An 18,039-nucleotide genomic window follows, 5' to 3' on the forward strand; every position below is an offset into this window, starting at 1 on the left:
CCGCCACCAGCGTGTAAACCGCGCATGCCGCACGCCGCAGCCCAACGGAATATAAAATGTTTTATAAAACCTCTCACTCGGCTGCCTAGTCATCTACATTCCTACTAAACATTTTTCCAAAAATCTACATTTTTTCCTCTAACTTACTCTATACTTGTGCTTTTTACTCGTAAAACGAATAACCAACCGCAACCATTTTGTGCCCGCGTGGTTAACCTTAACCTAACTTATTATATGAATATCTATAATATATCTTTAAAATTATTTCTTATGCATTCTGTAGATATAATCATAAGCATATAGAAACCAAATATTCGATATTAAGTGACTCACATTGCCTTTTCGACCCGTTCGGGTTATACTATATGGCTTTAAGCCTAAAGAAAAAAAGCTCACCCACCGAAATACATTCTTAGTACTAAATATCTTTTTAGAACAGAACAGAGTTAGCCAAGACAATCGTGTATAGAAAACGCCAACCGAAATTTACATTTTTTTGTCTACTTGACAAAGTGATAAAACCTTACGGTGTTAATCTAGTAAGTGCATGATTTTGTCAACACGACAATGTTATGTGATAAAAACAGTGTCCCACTTCACCTAACGGTGTTAAACATGATGTTTATATCAAATGGATAAAACTCGCATTACGCCAACGACAAGGATGTAACAATGATTTTTATGTTTAAAATAATGATAGCGGCGTCAAAATGACACGCCATCTCTCGACACAAGCTTAAAACTTTTGAAGCTTTTGACCAATTTGGCCCATTTTCTTAACTTGGTATGTTTTAAAGTTAAATATTATTATTAGAGCCATCTAGCCGAGAATCAACCAAAGGTGTAGCGCCATCTATCGTACATACATTTCGCTTGATAATTCTGAGGCATGTTTTTTCTCAGACTTTATCTATCTATACGGAGTTACATACGTCGTTAATAATAAATAAATATTAGGGACACCGTACGCAGATCATTGGTTACTTTAAATCAACACATGACGACAGGCGTTCGATAAGCGATTGTCATTGGCTGACGGATAGAGAAAGGGGGGGCGAAGGAGGGGGTGGGGGTTAAACGCAGTCGGCGCGACAGCAGCACTCGCGCCCTCACACCAGCAGGCTCGGTGCCAGCCATTCATCCTCACTGATCTGAAAAAAATAGTAAAATTATTGGCTGGCGTTCGAATATTGGTAAGGCATTTCTTTTATTAACCCCCGACGCAAAAACGACGGGGTGTTATAAGTTTGACGTGTGACGTGACTGTGTCTGTGTTTGTGTGTTTTTTTTTCATTTAATTTATTTCAAATTTTTTTTAAATCCAGTTTCTATTTAATAAGAATAATAAGTCAGGTAGAAATATGTAAACTGAATTGATCGTGACGTCACTCAATTCGATTTCATATTAATTCCATATTAGCAAGTCGTTCAAATTCGTTTTGACAGTTCTTAAAAAGAAGCTGATTTGACTAGGAGGCAAGTAGCATATTACTCGTACAATAAGGCCTAATACTATTGTCTATAAATCTTAGTGGGAATTGTCTCAGGATGTAGGTTGTACCTATTATTGTGTATTTCAATACCTTCTTATCTGTATGACCTACCTATCTGTTGTTTTCCCCAATAAAGAAAATAAAATAAAATAAAATAACCTTTTGGGTGGGAAGGTCAGGTGACAGCCGCTTTCGTAAAAATAGTGCCTATTCCGATAAGTTGTCACAACGGACCCCCGACTTCCATGAGCCGTGGCAAATGCCGAGATAACACAAGGAGGATGATGATCTGTATATTTAAAGCCTAACCAGAAGAAGAAGTCAAGAGGACTGTTATTTTTACGCATGGGGTAAAGGGTGACAGTTCAGTATCGTATGAAGAAAATAGTTCTAATGAACTTCCGCAAGATGGCGCGTAGTCATATTTTTTTATTATTATTATAAATGGGCTGACTCTTGGCCACAGACTAGCCAAAGGCAAAGACGTGGCCTACGATGGAGTGAGCTCGCCCAGAAGATGCCTGTTCATTCTTGATTTGAAGGTTGCCGGGTTATATGAGCTCGGAAATATAGCCGCCGGCAAGGAATTCCACTCCTTGGCAGTGCGCATAAGAAAAGAAGAAGCAAAGCGCTTCGTGCGGATTCGTGGAATTTCTACCAAGTAAGTATGGAGACCGGCCGTGCGTCTAAGAGTCCGATGGTAGAATGGGGACGGTGGAATAAGCTCGTGTAGCTCTTGAGCACACTCCCCGAAGTGCAACCTGTAAAACACCGACAGACTAGCGACTTTCCGCCGATGGGCCAAAGACTGTAGCTTGGCCGTTAGCTGTATATTTCTGCTCAGGCTTCAAATGGCTATTAATAAATGATATACTCACTGGCTGCACCTGAAAGTGCTGCACAGGGTAGTGCAGCACCTGCGGCGGTTGCGACATCGCCGCGACGCCGCCCACGCCGCCGACGCCGCCGACGCCGCCGACGCTAACGCCGCCGACGCCGCCGCCGCCAAGCGCCCACGGCAGTTGCACGCCGCCCATTCTGGAAGCACATCACTACTGTAAAACCTGGTGCCTATTTATCGGAAGTTAAGGGCGTTCCCTGCACCAATGACCTTCGATTTGAATCCCTTATAGTTTCTAAAGCCTATCATATTAACAGCATCGTCTATAAACGAAATAATACCTCATAATTACTTCACTGCTTATTATTTCTGTGATATTAGATATTATTAGGCATCAAAGTTGAACAATTTAAGGGCCAAAAACTGTTTTTTTGGGTCGTAACTTTTGTTTTAATTACTTTAAAATGAAAATCTCTCTTGAATTTTTAGAAAAGTCAAAGGTGAATCCAAACATATTTAGATCATGTATCTAACACCCTTCAATAAAATCAAACTTCGATAAAAGTGTCTTTTTAGACCACGTTTAAGAAAAATCATTAAAAAATATGCATTTTTCTTCTTCAAAATATAGCTCTTACGAATAGAGATAAAAGGGCAAATTCTCAAAATAGTGGCATCGTACCCTGCCATCACGTTTTTGAATAGAAAGTAAGTAGGTACTTACCTATGCGAAAAGTGCGCCTAGTTACGGAGCGAAATATGTCGAGCGATCTTTGACAATTTTAAGTAAGTTACCCGATTTTACATATCTAATATGTCAATTGTCACTGTCTCACAGTAGTTTTATTATTAAAAATAATGTGGCAAAAAAAAACCTTAAAAATTCTAACGTCCACCTTCGACATCAAGTTAAAATTTGAATGAAACGACATAAATACAAAATTACAATAGAAATACAAAATTGTTTTTTTTTTCTTTTTATCGATCATTGTGTAATTAATCTAATTAAAAAGATAGTTCAGTAAATATATTGTATAGAAAATCATAGCTACTCACCCCTTCAAAAATAGGACAAACATGTGGACTACCACACATACCCCCTTATTCATAAAGTTATCAAGCCGATAAAGTTCGTTTGTCCCTTTCCGACGTATTGGTGTGAAAGAAAGGGACGAACGAACTTTATCGGCTTAATAACTTTAGTGGACGTTTATGAATAAGGGGGATAGAATATAATACCTATCATTATAGTACATGCAAAATTTGAAATAATTAAAAAAGTGTCGTTAAAAGGCCAGGTCAGAAGTACTCGAAACCGACGAGCGTGTATGAGAAACGTTATGAAAGTGTGTGAAGCGAAAGTGATTTGTCAGGATCGTAGTAAATGGAAATCCGGGATCTCTGCCTACCCCTCTGGGAAACAGGCGTGATTGTATGTATGTATGTATGTCGTTTCAAAATAACAGCTAGCCTTCGGAAGAGTCGTATGGCTAAATCGTCGCTCGTAGGGTAAAAATACGTTAAAATCACAGAACTTAATTTAGATAGAAGAAACAAATTCATATATTTGTATAGGGGCCGAGCGTGTCAAATTTTGTACTGAAGTTGATTCTTGCCTGTAATTTTAAATATGTCTCAAGCTCTTAATTGTTCATAATTTTTGTGTTGTTGCAATTGAATATCACGTAACGAGGCATTTTTTATGTTTTGGTTGACTTCAACTTACAAAAATTGACGCCCGAAAGCTGCAAGCTGCGAGTAAAGACGGACAACTCAGTGGATTTCACTGAGTTCATTTGACACGCTAAGTAGATACGTTTGCTTGATCTATGGTATATATGACATCTGTGGTTAAAATGGAATATACAACGAATAATTTTTGATATCACTTACTGAGCAGCACTGTTGAATTGATCCATACATGAAAATGTTTAAAAATGAATTTATTTCACAGCTAAAAATCCAATGGAGATCGAAGTTTAAATAATTTGGGCAGATACCTAGGTATTCCAATAATTTGTAAAAGTAACCAAAGTAAATGGATTAAATCATGTACCTATTTTTTTTTATACGACGTCGGTGGCAAACAAGTATACGGTCCGCCTGATGGAAAGCGGTCACCGTAACCTATGGACGCCTGCAACTCAAAGAGTGTCACATGCGCGTTGCCACCCCATTAGAATCATGTACACTCCCCTTTGCTGTGTTAAGTATAAGTACACAGCAAAAAGGAGTGTACAAGTTCAAAGTAGGGTTTGGGTTGTCGACGACTCAAAGGACAGTCAACCCTACCCTGGTCAAAAACAAAATTTAAACCAGTTATAACAATACAGATTAACACCAAATTACGAGCCAGACGTCACCTTGGCAAACCTGTCGTCAAAGAAACATGACTACTTGGCTAGGCTAGCAAACACTAATTTACTTCGGCATATACTTAATTAAACATTCCCTTTATGCCTAAGGAGTAAGGACAAGTCATTATGATGTTAATTTATTAATAATCATGAATATACAGGTCGAAAGCGCTTTGCTTCTTCTTTTCTTATGCGCACTGCCAAGGAGTGTAATTCCTTGCCGGCGACTATATTTCCGAGCTCATATAACCCGGCAACCTTCAAATCAAGAGTGAACAGGCATCTTCTGGGCGAGCTCACTCCATCTTAGGTAACATATTTGCCTTTGGCTAGTCTATGGCCATGAGTAAGCCCATTTATAATTTAAAAATGATTAAATCGTGAATCAAAACATGTTTTCCTTCTTTATCAACAATTGACGATTCAATATCCCGGGTGTCGCTTAACCTGACAGACTTAACAGACTTACACAGATATTTTTTTTTAATTGCGTGTGGTTAATTTTTGATTTCTTTGAGGTATAAGGATATTGTAACAATTTCAGATGCCTTTATAACAAATTTAAAATTGCAAACGGGACTTAATCACGCATTTAGTATAAATTACTATGTTTTAAACACTATGTTCCGATGTATGTGTATATGTATGTGAGACCACGGGGACAATGCCGTCCTTGAAATGTCTGCGGTTAGCGTTTAATTCGCGTTTAATACGCGATTAAGTCGCGTTTGCAATTTTGAATATGTGTAAAAATTGTGATTGTTTTTTTTTTAATATATTTATTGGGAATTTAGAGTGAAAACTCTATCTTATCCACAATAATCATGACGCCGGGATGTTCCGGAGGGACATCCCGGGGAAAAAAATTGTGAAAGTTTAAATCAGTGCCTTTAAAACAAGTATTCATCGGAAATACATATTGAAGTTACGTCATCGTATCCATAGACTGTTGCTGACAGCAAAATAATCCTGCACCCCTTGCACCCCTTGTCGGAATCCTCATAGTTGTTTCAGATACGTTTTGTATCAGTAAAAACATTAACGTACCCCATATACTGCTGCTGGTATCCAAACTGCCCGTAACATTATCCTTGTACGCCTTGTAGGAACCCTCTTAGTTGTTTTAGCTACGTTTTTACAAGTAAAAATATTAACGTACCCCATATACTGCTGCTGGTACCCAAACTGCCCGTAAGAGTAGCCCTGCACGCTTTGTAGGAAACTTTCTAGTTGTTTCCGCTTCGCCTTCGCGTTATACCAGTAAAAATAAACGTAACACACATACTCTGTCTGTGCGAGTATTTACAATCATTGCTCGCTTTGCACGCCTTGCACGGTTCATACCTACGCTTTTATAACAAGTATCCATCGGAAATACTGTTATGTCAACGTACCCCATATACTGCTGCTGGTACCCAAACTGCCCGTAAGAGTATCCTTGCATGCCTTGTAGGAACCCTTTTAATAGGCTAGTTTCCTATACTTAAAATAAAATGTTTTATGTAGTGCACGAAAAAAGTACCACATAATTTGAAGAAAAATGTGGACAGTAGTTATGTTTAAACATAATTTCTATTTAATAAGTCAAAGAGAAAGATATAAAGTAAATAAATTGACCATGACGTCACTCCTCAGTATTTCATAGTAATTCCATATTACCAAATCGTTTTGACACTTCTTAAAAAGAAGCTGATTTGACTAGTAGGAAACTAGCCTATTGTTTTAGCCACGTTTTGTACCAGTAAGAATATTAACGTACCCCATATACTGCTGCTGGTACCCAAAATGCCCGTAAGAGTACCCTTGCACGCCTTGCAGGAACCCTCAGTTGCTTCGTTTACGAAAAATACCAGTAATATTAACGTACCCCATATACTGCTGCTGGTACCCAAACTGCCCGTAAGAGTACCCCTGCACGCCTTGCACGCCTTGCACGCCTTGCACGCCTTGCAGGAACCCCCCCAGTTGTTGCGGGTACGTGTTGTACCAATAAGAGGCGGGTGGGACACCGCCGGTGTACGCCGCACTGAAGGGACTGTAGGCTGTACCTCCGAGCTGAAATGTGAGAAGATTCTTGTTACTAAAATATTTTTTAACTAGGTAAAAAACACACAAACTTCTAGAAGGAGGTAGGGCATAGCGAATGATATTCCGCTTTGTGTGGTAGGGCACAGCACAGCGGATATCGTCTCGCTCGAGTCTAGAGCAAAGCCCAACAGGGGTAGCCTCCGCCTTACAGAAAACTGCAGCCAAATAGCACTAGACCATACTCATAGTGTTGTGTTCCTGCCGGTGAGTAAGGCTGCCAGAGCTCAACGAGGGTGCGGTGTGCTGATGATGGGAGGACTTACGGAACTAACTTGTTCCGTCTATTGTCCTTTGAGTCGTCGGCAACCCGAACCCTCCTTAGAACTTGTACATTCCTTTATGCTGTGTACTTAACACAGCAAAAGGGAGTGTACAAGTTTCTAATAGGGTGGCAACGCGCTTGTGACACTGTTTGAGTTGCAGGCGTCCATAGGTTACGGTAACCGCTTTACATCAGGCGGGCCGTATACTTGTTTGCCACCGACGTAGTATAAAAAAAAACATCAATTAAGATCTGTAAGGTTAAATTCAATAGGATCGAGTATTATAGAGTTACTGTCAAAGTAAAATGTGTAATCACAGTGCATAGACTGTCATCTCTCGATACAGGCTTAAAACTTTTGAACCTCAGTTTTGACAATTTGGCCCATATTCTTAGCTTGATACATACATACATACATACATACAATCACGCCTGTATCCCATGAAGGGGTAGGCAGAGCACATGAAAGTACTCAAGTTTCAGTGCCACTCTTGGCAAATAAGGGGTTGACAGAAAACGAAATTGTGACATTGCAGTGACAGCTTAGCTTGATATGTGTTAAAATGTCAAATATTACTATTAGAGTCATCTAGCCGAGCGTTCTCCAAAGGTGTATCGCCATCTAGCTCACCGTACCTTTTTCTGTATGGTTTTGTGGTACGTTTCTTAGACTTTATCTGTCTATACGGAGTTACATAATATTATGTTTTTAGTTCAATTAAAACGAAATATAAAAACAAAATGAAATATAACTGATGTTAAAAACTTTGTTTTATTTTTACCCGGACCGTTTTCATGATTATATTTTCTGTTGTATCATATTCGACTCTTCCAAAATTTTGTAGTACTTATGCTATTTTTTGCCATTCCACTTTTTTTTTAATTTGTGCCACTGTACCTTAGACGGACTTTAAAGCCTCCGCCACACATAAAGCGTTTTGATAGCGTAGTGTTAGCGGAGCGCAATGATAGCGGTGCGTCGGACGAACGCTGGCGTTCTGCTCGCAATCCGCGGGCATTCCGCTCACAATACACGCTCGTTAGTTCCCGCCGGCGTTTGCTGGGCGCAACGCCAGCTCCGCCTACGCTTTGAAAGCGCGCAAGTGTGGCCGAGCTTTAAGGACCTTGAAAACTTAATAGCTCCAGACAAAATATAATTTTTAGCGAAATCAGAATTCAATTTATTATTCCGATTCAGATTCAGAGTCACTCCAGATAAGTAATGCTAATATAATTAAATTCAGGCATTACCATGAAAAAGATCACAAGTTTTATATTTAAGTGATTAATTATTAAATCACATTTGTGCTGGTGGCCTAGCGGTAAGAGCGTGCGACTTTCAATCCGGAGGTCGCGGGTTCGAAAATAGAACCGTTTTTCCCCCGAAGGGTAAAAACGGATATTTAGGTTCCTGCCGAAGCTTGAACCACTAATGAGATTAACACCTTCATAACTCGGCCCTAATCGAGTGAATTCCTCGACTAGTAGCGCCATCTGGCGCGCCAGTCAAGTACTAGTGTCGCCCGGTTACCAGCGCTCGGCTGCTTTTTCCTCAGTACCTTTAGCCGGCAAGGCCCTTAAGGGTGGTTCAAGCTTCGGCAGGAACCTAAATATCCGTTTTTACCCTTCGGGGGAAAAACGGTTCTATTTAGGTGTCCGTGCCTTCGCTTGAACCACTAATGAGACGTGTTTAAACCTCTGCCGGCGCTGGTTAGGGCGTACTGTGACTGATATACTTTATTTATACAGAAATGTCATAATAAGAAATAAGAAGGTATACAAAGGGATGTTTCAAAATTTAGCTACTAAGGTTTTATGAGTTGAAACTGACAGCACAGCACAGTTATCCATTATGACTCTATGATGGTGGTGAATCACTTAATTTATATATAACATAAAACCGACAGGAAGCCAGTAGTTAATAGATCGGTATTACAATATTTACGGAAATAAAACCTGTTATTTCATTAACATTTTTGTGAGAAAATATCTGTAGCAACCCAAACTCTGAAGAGCTTCCCTTCATCAATGGGTGTTACATCAACGTCGGCAAAATTTGTCTCACGTTTCCCTTACAACAGTCCTTAGTCAGAACAAGATCATATACATGTTTTTTGTCTTATAAATTCACCAAGATACTAGTCTTCTTCTGCTTAAGATAACTATAATTATATCATGTAACTATAATACACAATTATATCATAGCACTGCCGTGAGCATTATGACATTATGTTGAAATTTTTATTTTTCATGTAAATTGATTACTGTACCATAAGTAATGCGCCTATATGTATCTCTCAATATGCACATATTATTGTTAGTATACTGAGTAATAAGCAATATTGACATAGCTTAAACATTGTCTTACATAGCCCACTGCCAAATGTCAACATTTCCCAATGCATAATGTGTTATGAATTCTGTATATGAAATATACATTTGCCCAAAACAATTGAAATGGACGCTTGAGTTGGGAGAAATTGCACGCTATCATATGTTAATTTGTAATGTATACCCACATTACGATAATGTATGCGTTACTGCTGGACTGGTAGCAAAACTGCAAATAAGATGATAATACATTTTCGGCTTCTGACTGAATTGATAATACCATGGCCATGATTAGCTAAGGATCCATATAATAAAAGGTAAGCTCCTACTCAAAGTCTTTACGAGAACGGAAACTATGTAAATTTTTCCTATTAAATTAAAATGGGTCAACTGAGCAAAAATCTTTGGGATACAAGCGATTGAAACGAATCAATGATCTAATGAGTCACACATACTTAGGCGAAGATCAAATGAAGGCAATTATTTCTAATTAAATTGACTTTGATACTTCCATGAATATACATGAATGTTAATGCGGGAATCCTCTCTACACTGTACTCGTCAACTTTATTTAGTCTTTTACTATGTCTAGCTAGTATGCTTTTTTCGATATTTGAAATATTTAATTTGTGTTTGAATAATTATGAATATGTGATGCATATATTTTTAGGCTTATCATTTTTATGACTTATGTGCTGACTAGCCGAATTTATAAAGGGAAAATTGTACGATTCGTGAGCTAGTAATTCTAAAACATTACGACTTATGGCTCTTTAGTCCATTTCGATATTCTAATAAGAATGTAAGACGACAGATAACTATTCAAATAAGGGTTAATGATGTACGATTACCCATTTATAATTAAAATTCAGTCATCAGCTTAAGATAGTAAATAGTTTTCTTTTCAGCACTTTCGTAATTTATCACCAAATTGCAAAGCAATATATTCTATATTGCTCTTTTGTGCGAATAATATAAATGTCTCACGTTCTTTATAAACTGATGTATACACATAAACATACGGGTTAATATTTACTGTATTCTTGCTTATTTCCCAAAATCCATATGCAGCGGGACTTCCCATAAACAAGATGCAACTGTTATGTAAGGTAATACCTGATTCTACAATTATATCGAGATGACAATTATTTATTTATCGTATGGCATATAATTAGGATTTTCTTAAAAGTCGTACGTACGCACGGCTGTAGCATGTAGCGCCACGGACGATGACAATGGTATTTACACTTGCCTGTCATTCGAGACCAATAGGTCAAAATATCGTAGCTATAAGTACCTACTGCGTACCTTAAGCGCTGAGCTTTTATTTTTTATTTAGGTCTCAAGACCTTACTTCTGATAAATATAGTTCATCAATATCTATTTAAACGGCAATATTTTTAAGTTTTCTGTTACCACTAGAAACCCATTTTGCCTAGAATCTGCGCTCCCTTTTATGAGTGTCCTAACAAATTCTTGTATGTCAGGTATATTAGGAGTCCGAAGTCTTCTAAATTAAGTCTTATGCACAGTAATGTTATAAACATCATATTTCTAGTTCCTTACACTAAATTCAATTGGGACTGGGACTCGTCCTCTGGCCTTACGGACCGTTTTTTGAATAAGTTGTGGCGTCTCCTCTGTTACTGACAAATAGTCGCGCCGCAAAATTCTAATAAATGGCGCTTAGTAAGCAACTGCGGAAATGTGTACCGATCCTACAACGCGCTAATGGAGTTCCAAAAGTTAATTGTAAATATGCAACTTCTGTTAATCTCTCTAGGCCCCAGAAACCTATTCAGAAAACATTTGTCAAATGAAATAAACGGGAACTTTCTGTTAGTAATACCGCAGTAGCGGGCGATAATTTTAGGATGCGAGCGCCTCTTTATTTGTAAGAGGAAAATGTGGTCTAAAATCGAAAGAGATTCATCCTTCAATTTCCGTTTAATTTATCATTTCAGAAACAGGCCTCCACATTCAGTGACTACCTTTCAACATTTTATCCATAAGAGTGCCTTAGCAAATTGTGAAAATCGGCTTCTCTCGGAAAATGTATTGCCCTATTGGTTTTAATGAGATTAAAGTGTTTTCGATATATCATACTCATACAACAAATAAGCACTTTGAATACAATTTACCTACACGGTTTCTTGCTTTGTTTTGTGTAGTTGTTTAAGTTTAGGACCAACTTCATTTACTTCGGTCAAGAGATGTAAGCCATAGTTCTTCGCTGTAAATAGTTTGAGAATATTGTTCGGTCGTCTCTTTAATCTAATTCGTTAGTTATTTATAGAAACATAGGATTCGTAACATTACGCCATCGAACTGGACAACCGACAAATCCTTTTACGACGAGAGTCCGTCCTGAGTAACAATGCAACAAGGCATACTAAAATTCTATTGTGCTAAATAACATATCCTTTAAGTTATTCTGCCAAACTATCCACAAAATATCGTATATATTTGGGAGTCAGATTTCCGGTACGAGTTTGTTGTCTTTGTAATTAACCTCTTCAAGGATTGTCTGTAACCTTGGTCTAGCTAACGTTAGTAATAATGCATGATTGAGTATTCTAACCGTTGGTCGATTAACGGCAGTTTGAGGTCAATTTGTAGTACATATATGTATATATCGTACTTAGAAAACTTTCCGAGCTGTAGCTTTTTATTTCTAAATGAATTGGTTCAGAAGTCTCTACTGGGTCGATTGCTACAGAAGTGATACTTTTGTCAGTTCGGTATACTGAACAACATATACTGGAACATTATCCGCCATTAGTCCGACTAGACGTTTCAGCCGGACAGCTATAAGTTTGCTGAAATACAGACTAATATCCAGGTTTCACAGAGTAATGAGCCTAGTACAAGAATTTTCCTTTGCGGTAAGTTATTTTGTAGCTAATAGTCAACATTTGCTAAGTACCTGAGTGGTTCTTCTGCATTTCTAAAGTCCGTATCAAGACCCAAGACCATGCGTCAATTATTGACGCCCGTGAGTTGATGAGACTAGAGCTCTAATCATTCATTTAGAAGAATCTGCACTCTAGGAATAGCGTAAAACAGTAGCATAAATTAATGGATATTCTTTTTCCCATTGGTATTTTCACCGCCCCCTCTCCCTTTCTGATTGGGCAAGAAGGGCTTTGTAATATAAAGTGGTTTTTCATTCTGTTTAGCATCACTATTATGTATATTTCTTAATTCGCTTAGTATCTGGCAACAAAGTGCTAGTTAATTGCTACCGAAGCTCCACCCACACGTTTTTAGATGTGGAAGTGGATTTTCACAACGTCAAACCTGCTATATTGTAATAAACCTCTATCATGACGAGCATTCTAAAAGTTGACATGACAAATTAGGTTGGCAATAACGGCGTTGCTTTACAGTAATTGGATCACACATTCGTCATCATTATGGCCGTTCAGATATTCACGAGTGAGAGAAATTTGGACATTCCTCACAATCATTCATCTGTTGGTCAGGTGACCACGCTGATTATGTATTAGCTAATTAGGCAATTGAGACGACGCCGATGTCGTTCACTTTACCTGTCTAAAACGACCCCACTTATGGGAACCCATCACGTGATGATTTTTGTCTAATAAGACAATGACTAAACTGTGTAATTGTGTATGTCTCAGGTTAACACGTACGCTGTGGTTCTGATTCGAAAGACCTTCTACGAAGTATATATGTTTAGAAATACCTTATACAAAGTATGTTTAGTTAAGAGTTGTGCTAATTCTTATAGTTCTTAAATTAATTTTTTTTTTTTTTTGTCATGATATTTTTATGCAATAAAGTTTTTATCTATCTATCTATCTAATTACCGCAAAGTAGATCTTAAAGCGACATAATCTCATTGAGATTCGAGTACAAATACAACATTTTGCCTCGTGATCATAACGCTCGTCTCATGACACGAAAGGTGAATTAGTGCATAGCATGTAATAACCCAATGGGTTCTCACAGGATGTCGTAAATCATCGCATAGGGCAACGAAATCCAAATTCCAAGTCGCTGCAAAGTTCAATCTTTTACGGGGCGACGCTTGTCAATTTATATGACAGTGTACTTTTTCGCACAGCACAACTTTACTCATGTTGTCTCTAATGACGAATCATGTCTGCACAATGAATGATTTCCTTCGTCATATCACGAGGCGATGCCCTATTGGATCGTGGGCCCTATCTTTTCATAGGCCAGGTTATCTAAAGGGACCTCATCTGTCGTTTCAAGACATCTCTTGTGTCCTGTCACCTCACGAGGCGAAGCTATGACTTTTCAAGGGACGAACCTATGTCGTCTCACGGGACGTCGCTCTGTCTCGTCTTACGTGAGCGTAGCATTTGTCCTTTATATTCTTTATGACGGTGCATAGGATTACACTGCGTCCCATCGCTGTCAATTTTCTTCATCATCTCCATGCCACCACACAGGAACAACCCTGTCGTCTCGCGGGACAATGCAATGTCGTCTCATTGGACGACGCCTGTCGTGTCACGGCACGACGCCATGTCGTCTAACGGGACGACGCTTGTCGTCTCACGGGACTACGCCATGTCATCTCACTGGACGACGTCATGTCGTCTCACGGGACGACGCCTGTCGTCTCACGGGACGACGCCTGTCGTCTCACGGGACGACGTCTTTCGTCTCACGGGACGACGTCTGTTGTCTCACGGGACGACATCTGTCGTTTCACAGGACGACGTCTGTCGTCTCACAGGACAACCTCTATCGTCTAACGGGACGATATCTTTCGTCTCACGGGACGACGTCTGTCGTCTCACAGGACGACGTCTGTCGTCTCACAGGACGACGTCTGTCGTCTCACGGGACGATGTCTGTCGTCTCACGGGACGACGCCATGTCAGTCTCACGTGAGTGAGGCATATCTATCCGCGTACTTATGACGGTGCCTACAGGAGGTCACTGCGTCTCGTCGCTGGGCCAAAGGCACCGAGCGGAATATCACGAAGTTAGAAGTAATCATAATCTTCTCGATGTTTTAAATTTCTCGAACTTTTTAAGACTTGCTTTTGTAAACGTGTTGCTCGGCCGAGTTACAAAAGCGTACTGAGGAAAAAGCAGCCGAGCGCTGGTAACCGGGCGACACTAGTACTTGACTGGCGCGCCAGATGGCGCTACTAGTCGAGGAATTCACTCGATTAGGGCCGAGTTATGAAGGTGTTAATCTCATTAGTGTTTCAAGCGAAGGCACGGACACCTAAATACAGGCATTTAAAAAAATCGGGACCCAACATTAGTAAAAGTTGTTAACAAAAATTAACTCTGTCAGTTTTATGACGACAATTAAGCATGAAATTTCAATAAATTATTACTTTCAATGCATTTGATCGCCAGTGTCCGAAGTGTGCTTACACTTAGTGTAACTGTGTGAGTTCTCACCTGTCCAGGCGTCTGGGCGTTGTTAGGATCTCCTGACTCCTTCCCCCAGGAACACTTAACGGGTTGACCGTTCACATCAGTGTTGTGGACTGCCACGATCGCGTGCGTTGCGCTCTCTTTTGTCGAGAACCTGGAAACATAAGGCATTTTTATTTTATTTTTATTTTCTTTATTGGGGAAAAAAAACAGACATAGGAAGGTCATACAGATAAGAAGATATTGAAATACACAATAATAGGTACAACCTACATCCTGAGACAATTCCCACTAAGATTTATAGCCAATAGTATCTGAGTGGCATTGTCATAGGGCAATGGTATACAATGATAGATCTTAATAGGCACTAAACTAAGATACACTAACAATATGATACTTAATGTTACTCAAAGATACAGTGTTAATACGAGCATAGTAAAAAATTGAGTTAATACTTGCAGTTATAAGACGAGGCAAGGAACTATACCTGTCTACACTGGCCATTAACATTACGGCTAAAGCAAAGTGTGTATAGTTTCTATTAAAAGGAGGCAACTTACAAGGAACATAGTTATAGACTTCATAATAGTGAATTCACATAATGTTTAGCGAGTGTTAAAACGTCTGTCTTCGTCGGTAGTGATCCTGCTTACTAAACCGCAGTGCCGGGTTCGAATCCCAAACACAGAGAAGGGAATCAGGCTGACTAGAAAAAAAGGGCTGAAAGGTCTTTTGCATTTCGTCACTACTTTAAAAAAAAACTTGTATCTTCGTCTGTCAATGAAAAGAAAATCGTAGTAAGTATGTATGGAATGCATATATACTTACTGAGTTTCAACTTTGAGGAACAGCGTGAGATACGAGACTTTTTAAAAGTAGTCATGATTTGTTAGTTAGGTACTCTAAGAGCAAGCCATATTTTGAAGTGCCTCAAAGACAGGGCAAAAACTTTTGATGAACCGTAAATGCCATAAGACTGAATATCTCCTCACCTGGTGAAGGCATATCCCTTATCCTCGAACACCCTTATCTCCTAGATTGATCAGAAGGGCTGGAAGGTCTTCTGGAGCAGTTCGCCCGAAACATGAGTGTCCACCAGGTCATCCAGGTCTAGGTCATACTTCTGACGCCACTTTATACCAGTTGATGAAGATGGGACTCCTCACCTGGTGAAAGCATATCCCTTGTCCTTGAACATCCTGATCTCATGGATGGATCCGAAGGGCTGGAAGGTCTTCTGGAGCAGCTCCTCTAATCCAGGTCATCTTTTGGAGTTGTTCTTCAGCTAAAACTTGATATTTCCTCACCTGATGAAGGCATATCTCGGGACGGATCCGAAGGGCTGGAAGGTCTTCTGCAGCATTTCCTCCAAACCAAGAGCTTGCTCCAGGTCATCATACTTCTGGATAAAGATGAATATTCTCACCTGATGAAGGCATATCCCTTATCCTTGAACACCCTTATCTCCTGGATGGAGCCGAATGGCTGGAAGGTCTTCTGCAGCAGTTCCTCCGTGAGTCCTGCGGCCAGGCCGCCGCAGTACACGGTACAGTTGGTGGGGGAGCTCTGGTTGTACACCTCGTCGAAGGTCAGGGGCTTGGAGTTCACTGGAAGAGAGGATTTAATTACAAATAAATATAAATAAACAAATATATAAATATTATAGGACATTCTTACACAGATTGACTGAGGCCCACGGTAAGCTGAAAGAGGCTTGTATTGTGGGTACTCAGACAACGATATATATAATATATAAATACTTATATACATAGAAAACATCCATGACTCAGCAACAAATATCTGTGCTCATCACACAAATAAATGCCCTTACCGGGGTTCGAATTAATTAGTTTGATATGGTCGGAAAAATGTGAAAAATATCTGCTAAAACGAATTATTTTTACATTTAAATGGTCAACCAAATGTTACTACTAAAAATGTCCAGGCAAGGAAGCGTAGCGTGATTGATATAACGTCTTGCCGTCCTTTTACTACTTACATACATAGAAAAATATCCATGACTCAGGAACAAATATCTGTGCTTATCACACAAATAAATGCCCTTACCGGGATTCGAACCCAGGACCGCGGCTCAGCAGGCAAGGTCACAGCCAACTGAGCCAGACCGGTCGTTCTACCAACCACCGACGATTCCACCAACGTCAAGGTTTTGAAGGAAGGAAGGAAGGAAGGCACGCGTTATATGAAGAAAATTTGGCCAGTGAACCCTACATTTTTAGGGTTCCGTAGTCATCTAGGAACCCTTATAGTTTCGCCATGTCTGTCTGTCCGTCCGTCCGTCCGTCCGTCCGTCCGCGGATAATCTCAGTAACCGTAAGCACTAGAAAGCTGAAATTTGGTACAAGTATGTATATCAATCACGCTAACAAAGTGCAAAAATAAAAAATGGAAAAAAATGTTTTATTAGGGTACTCCCTCTACATGTAAAGTGGGGGCTGATTTTTTTTTTCATTTCAACCCCAACGTGTGATATATTGTTGGATAGGTATTTAAAAATGAATAAGGATTTACTAAGATTGTTTTTTGATAATATTAATATTTTCGGAAATAATCGCTCCTAAAAGAAAAAAAAGTGCGTCCCCCCCTCTAACTTTTGAACCATATGTTTAAAAAATATGAAAAAAATCACAAAAGTAGAACTTTATAAACACTTTCTAGGAAAATTGTTTTGAACTTGATAGGTTTAGTAGTTTTTGAGAAAAATACGGAAAACTACGGAACCCTACACTGAGCGTGGCCCGACACGCTCTTGGCCGGTTTTTCAGATTTACCGCCATTTTTAGTTGACCGTCTATAATTTCCTTTCCATTGGAACAAATATACAAACCAGCTAATAATTTAAGAACGATTCTCTTGACCACAACCCATTCGTTGAGATTCCTTTGACCGAAGAATCGCGGATATTGGAAAATAAATCAGAGGATATAAAAGGAGTCATATTTAACCGCACGTTATTGGATTATGATTCAAAAGAGAGCGTCTATCGTGAGTTGTTGACTTTAATAACATAATTTTTACAAAAGTTTATCTATTGAAAAAAAAACCCCGACATAGTGGACCGATTTTGGGTGATTCTTGAAAGTGTCAATTTTCCCCGTCCTAGGGAAAAAAGTACCCGTAACATTGAAATAAATCATCAAACTATTTTTTTATCATTATTATAAGTACCTACTATTACAAAACCTAACTGGGGCATGAATGCATTTGTATTTACGGCCTAGCCACGACAATGGTCTAAGGCGGCGAGCGGGGCGG

General features: G+C 39.3%; 1 protein-coding gene across 1 annotated transcript in view; it reads right to left on the reverse strand.

Moving 5' to 3' along the window:
* Positions 1–1,070: 1,070 nt before the first annotated feature.
* The window catches only part of LOC125239357 (nucleolysin TIAR), a 31,989-nt gene continuing 15,020 nt past the window's right edge, over positions 1,071–18,039 (reverse strand). The window contains exons 2-6 of the mRNA XM_048146913.1: positions 16,190–16,370; positions 14,788–14,917; positions 6,559–6,746; positions 2,372–2,531; positions 1,071–1,151 (exon numbers count right to left, since the gene is read on the reverse strand). Coding sequence (XP_048002870.1) covers positions 1,110–1,151; positions 2,372–2,531; positions 6,559–6,746; positions 14,788–14,917; positions 16,190–16,370 — 701 coding nt within the window. The 3' untranslated portion in view covers positions 1,071–1,109. The remainder of the gene's footprint in view (positions 1,152–2,371; positions 2,532–6,558; positions 6,747–14,787; positions 14,918–16,189; positions 16,371–18,039) is intronic.

The sequence above is a fragment of the Leguminivora glycinivorella genome, chromosome 25, assembly GCF_023078275.1.
Source record: "Leguminivora glycinivorella isolate SPB_JAAS2020 chromosome 25, LegGlyc_1.1, whole genome shotgun sequence".
NCBI classification, from domain to species: domain Eukaryota; kingdom Metazoa; phylum Arthropoda; class Insecta; order Lepidoptera; family Tortricidae; genus Leguminivora; species Leguminivora glycinivorella.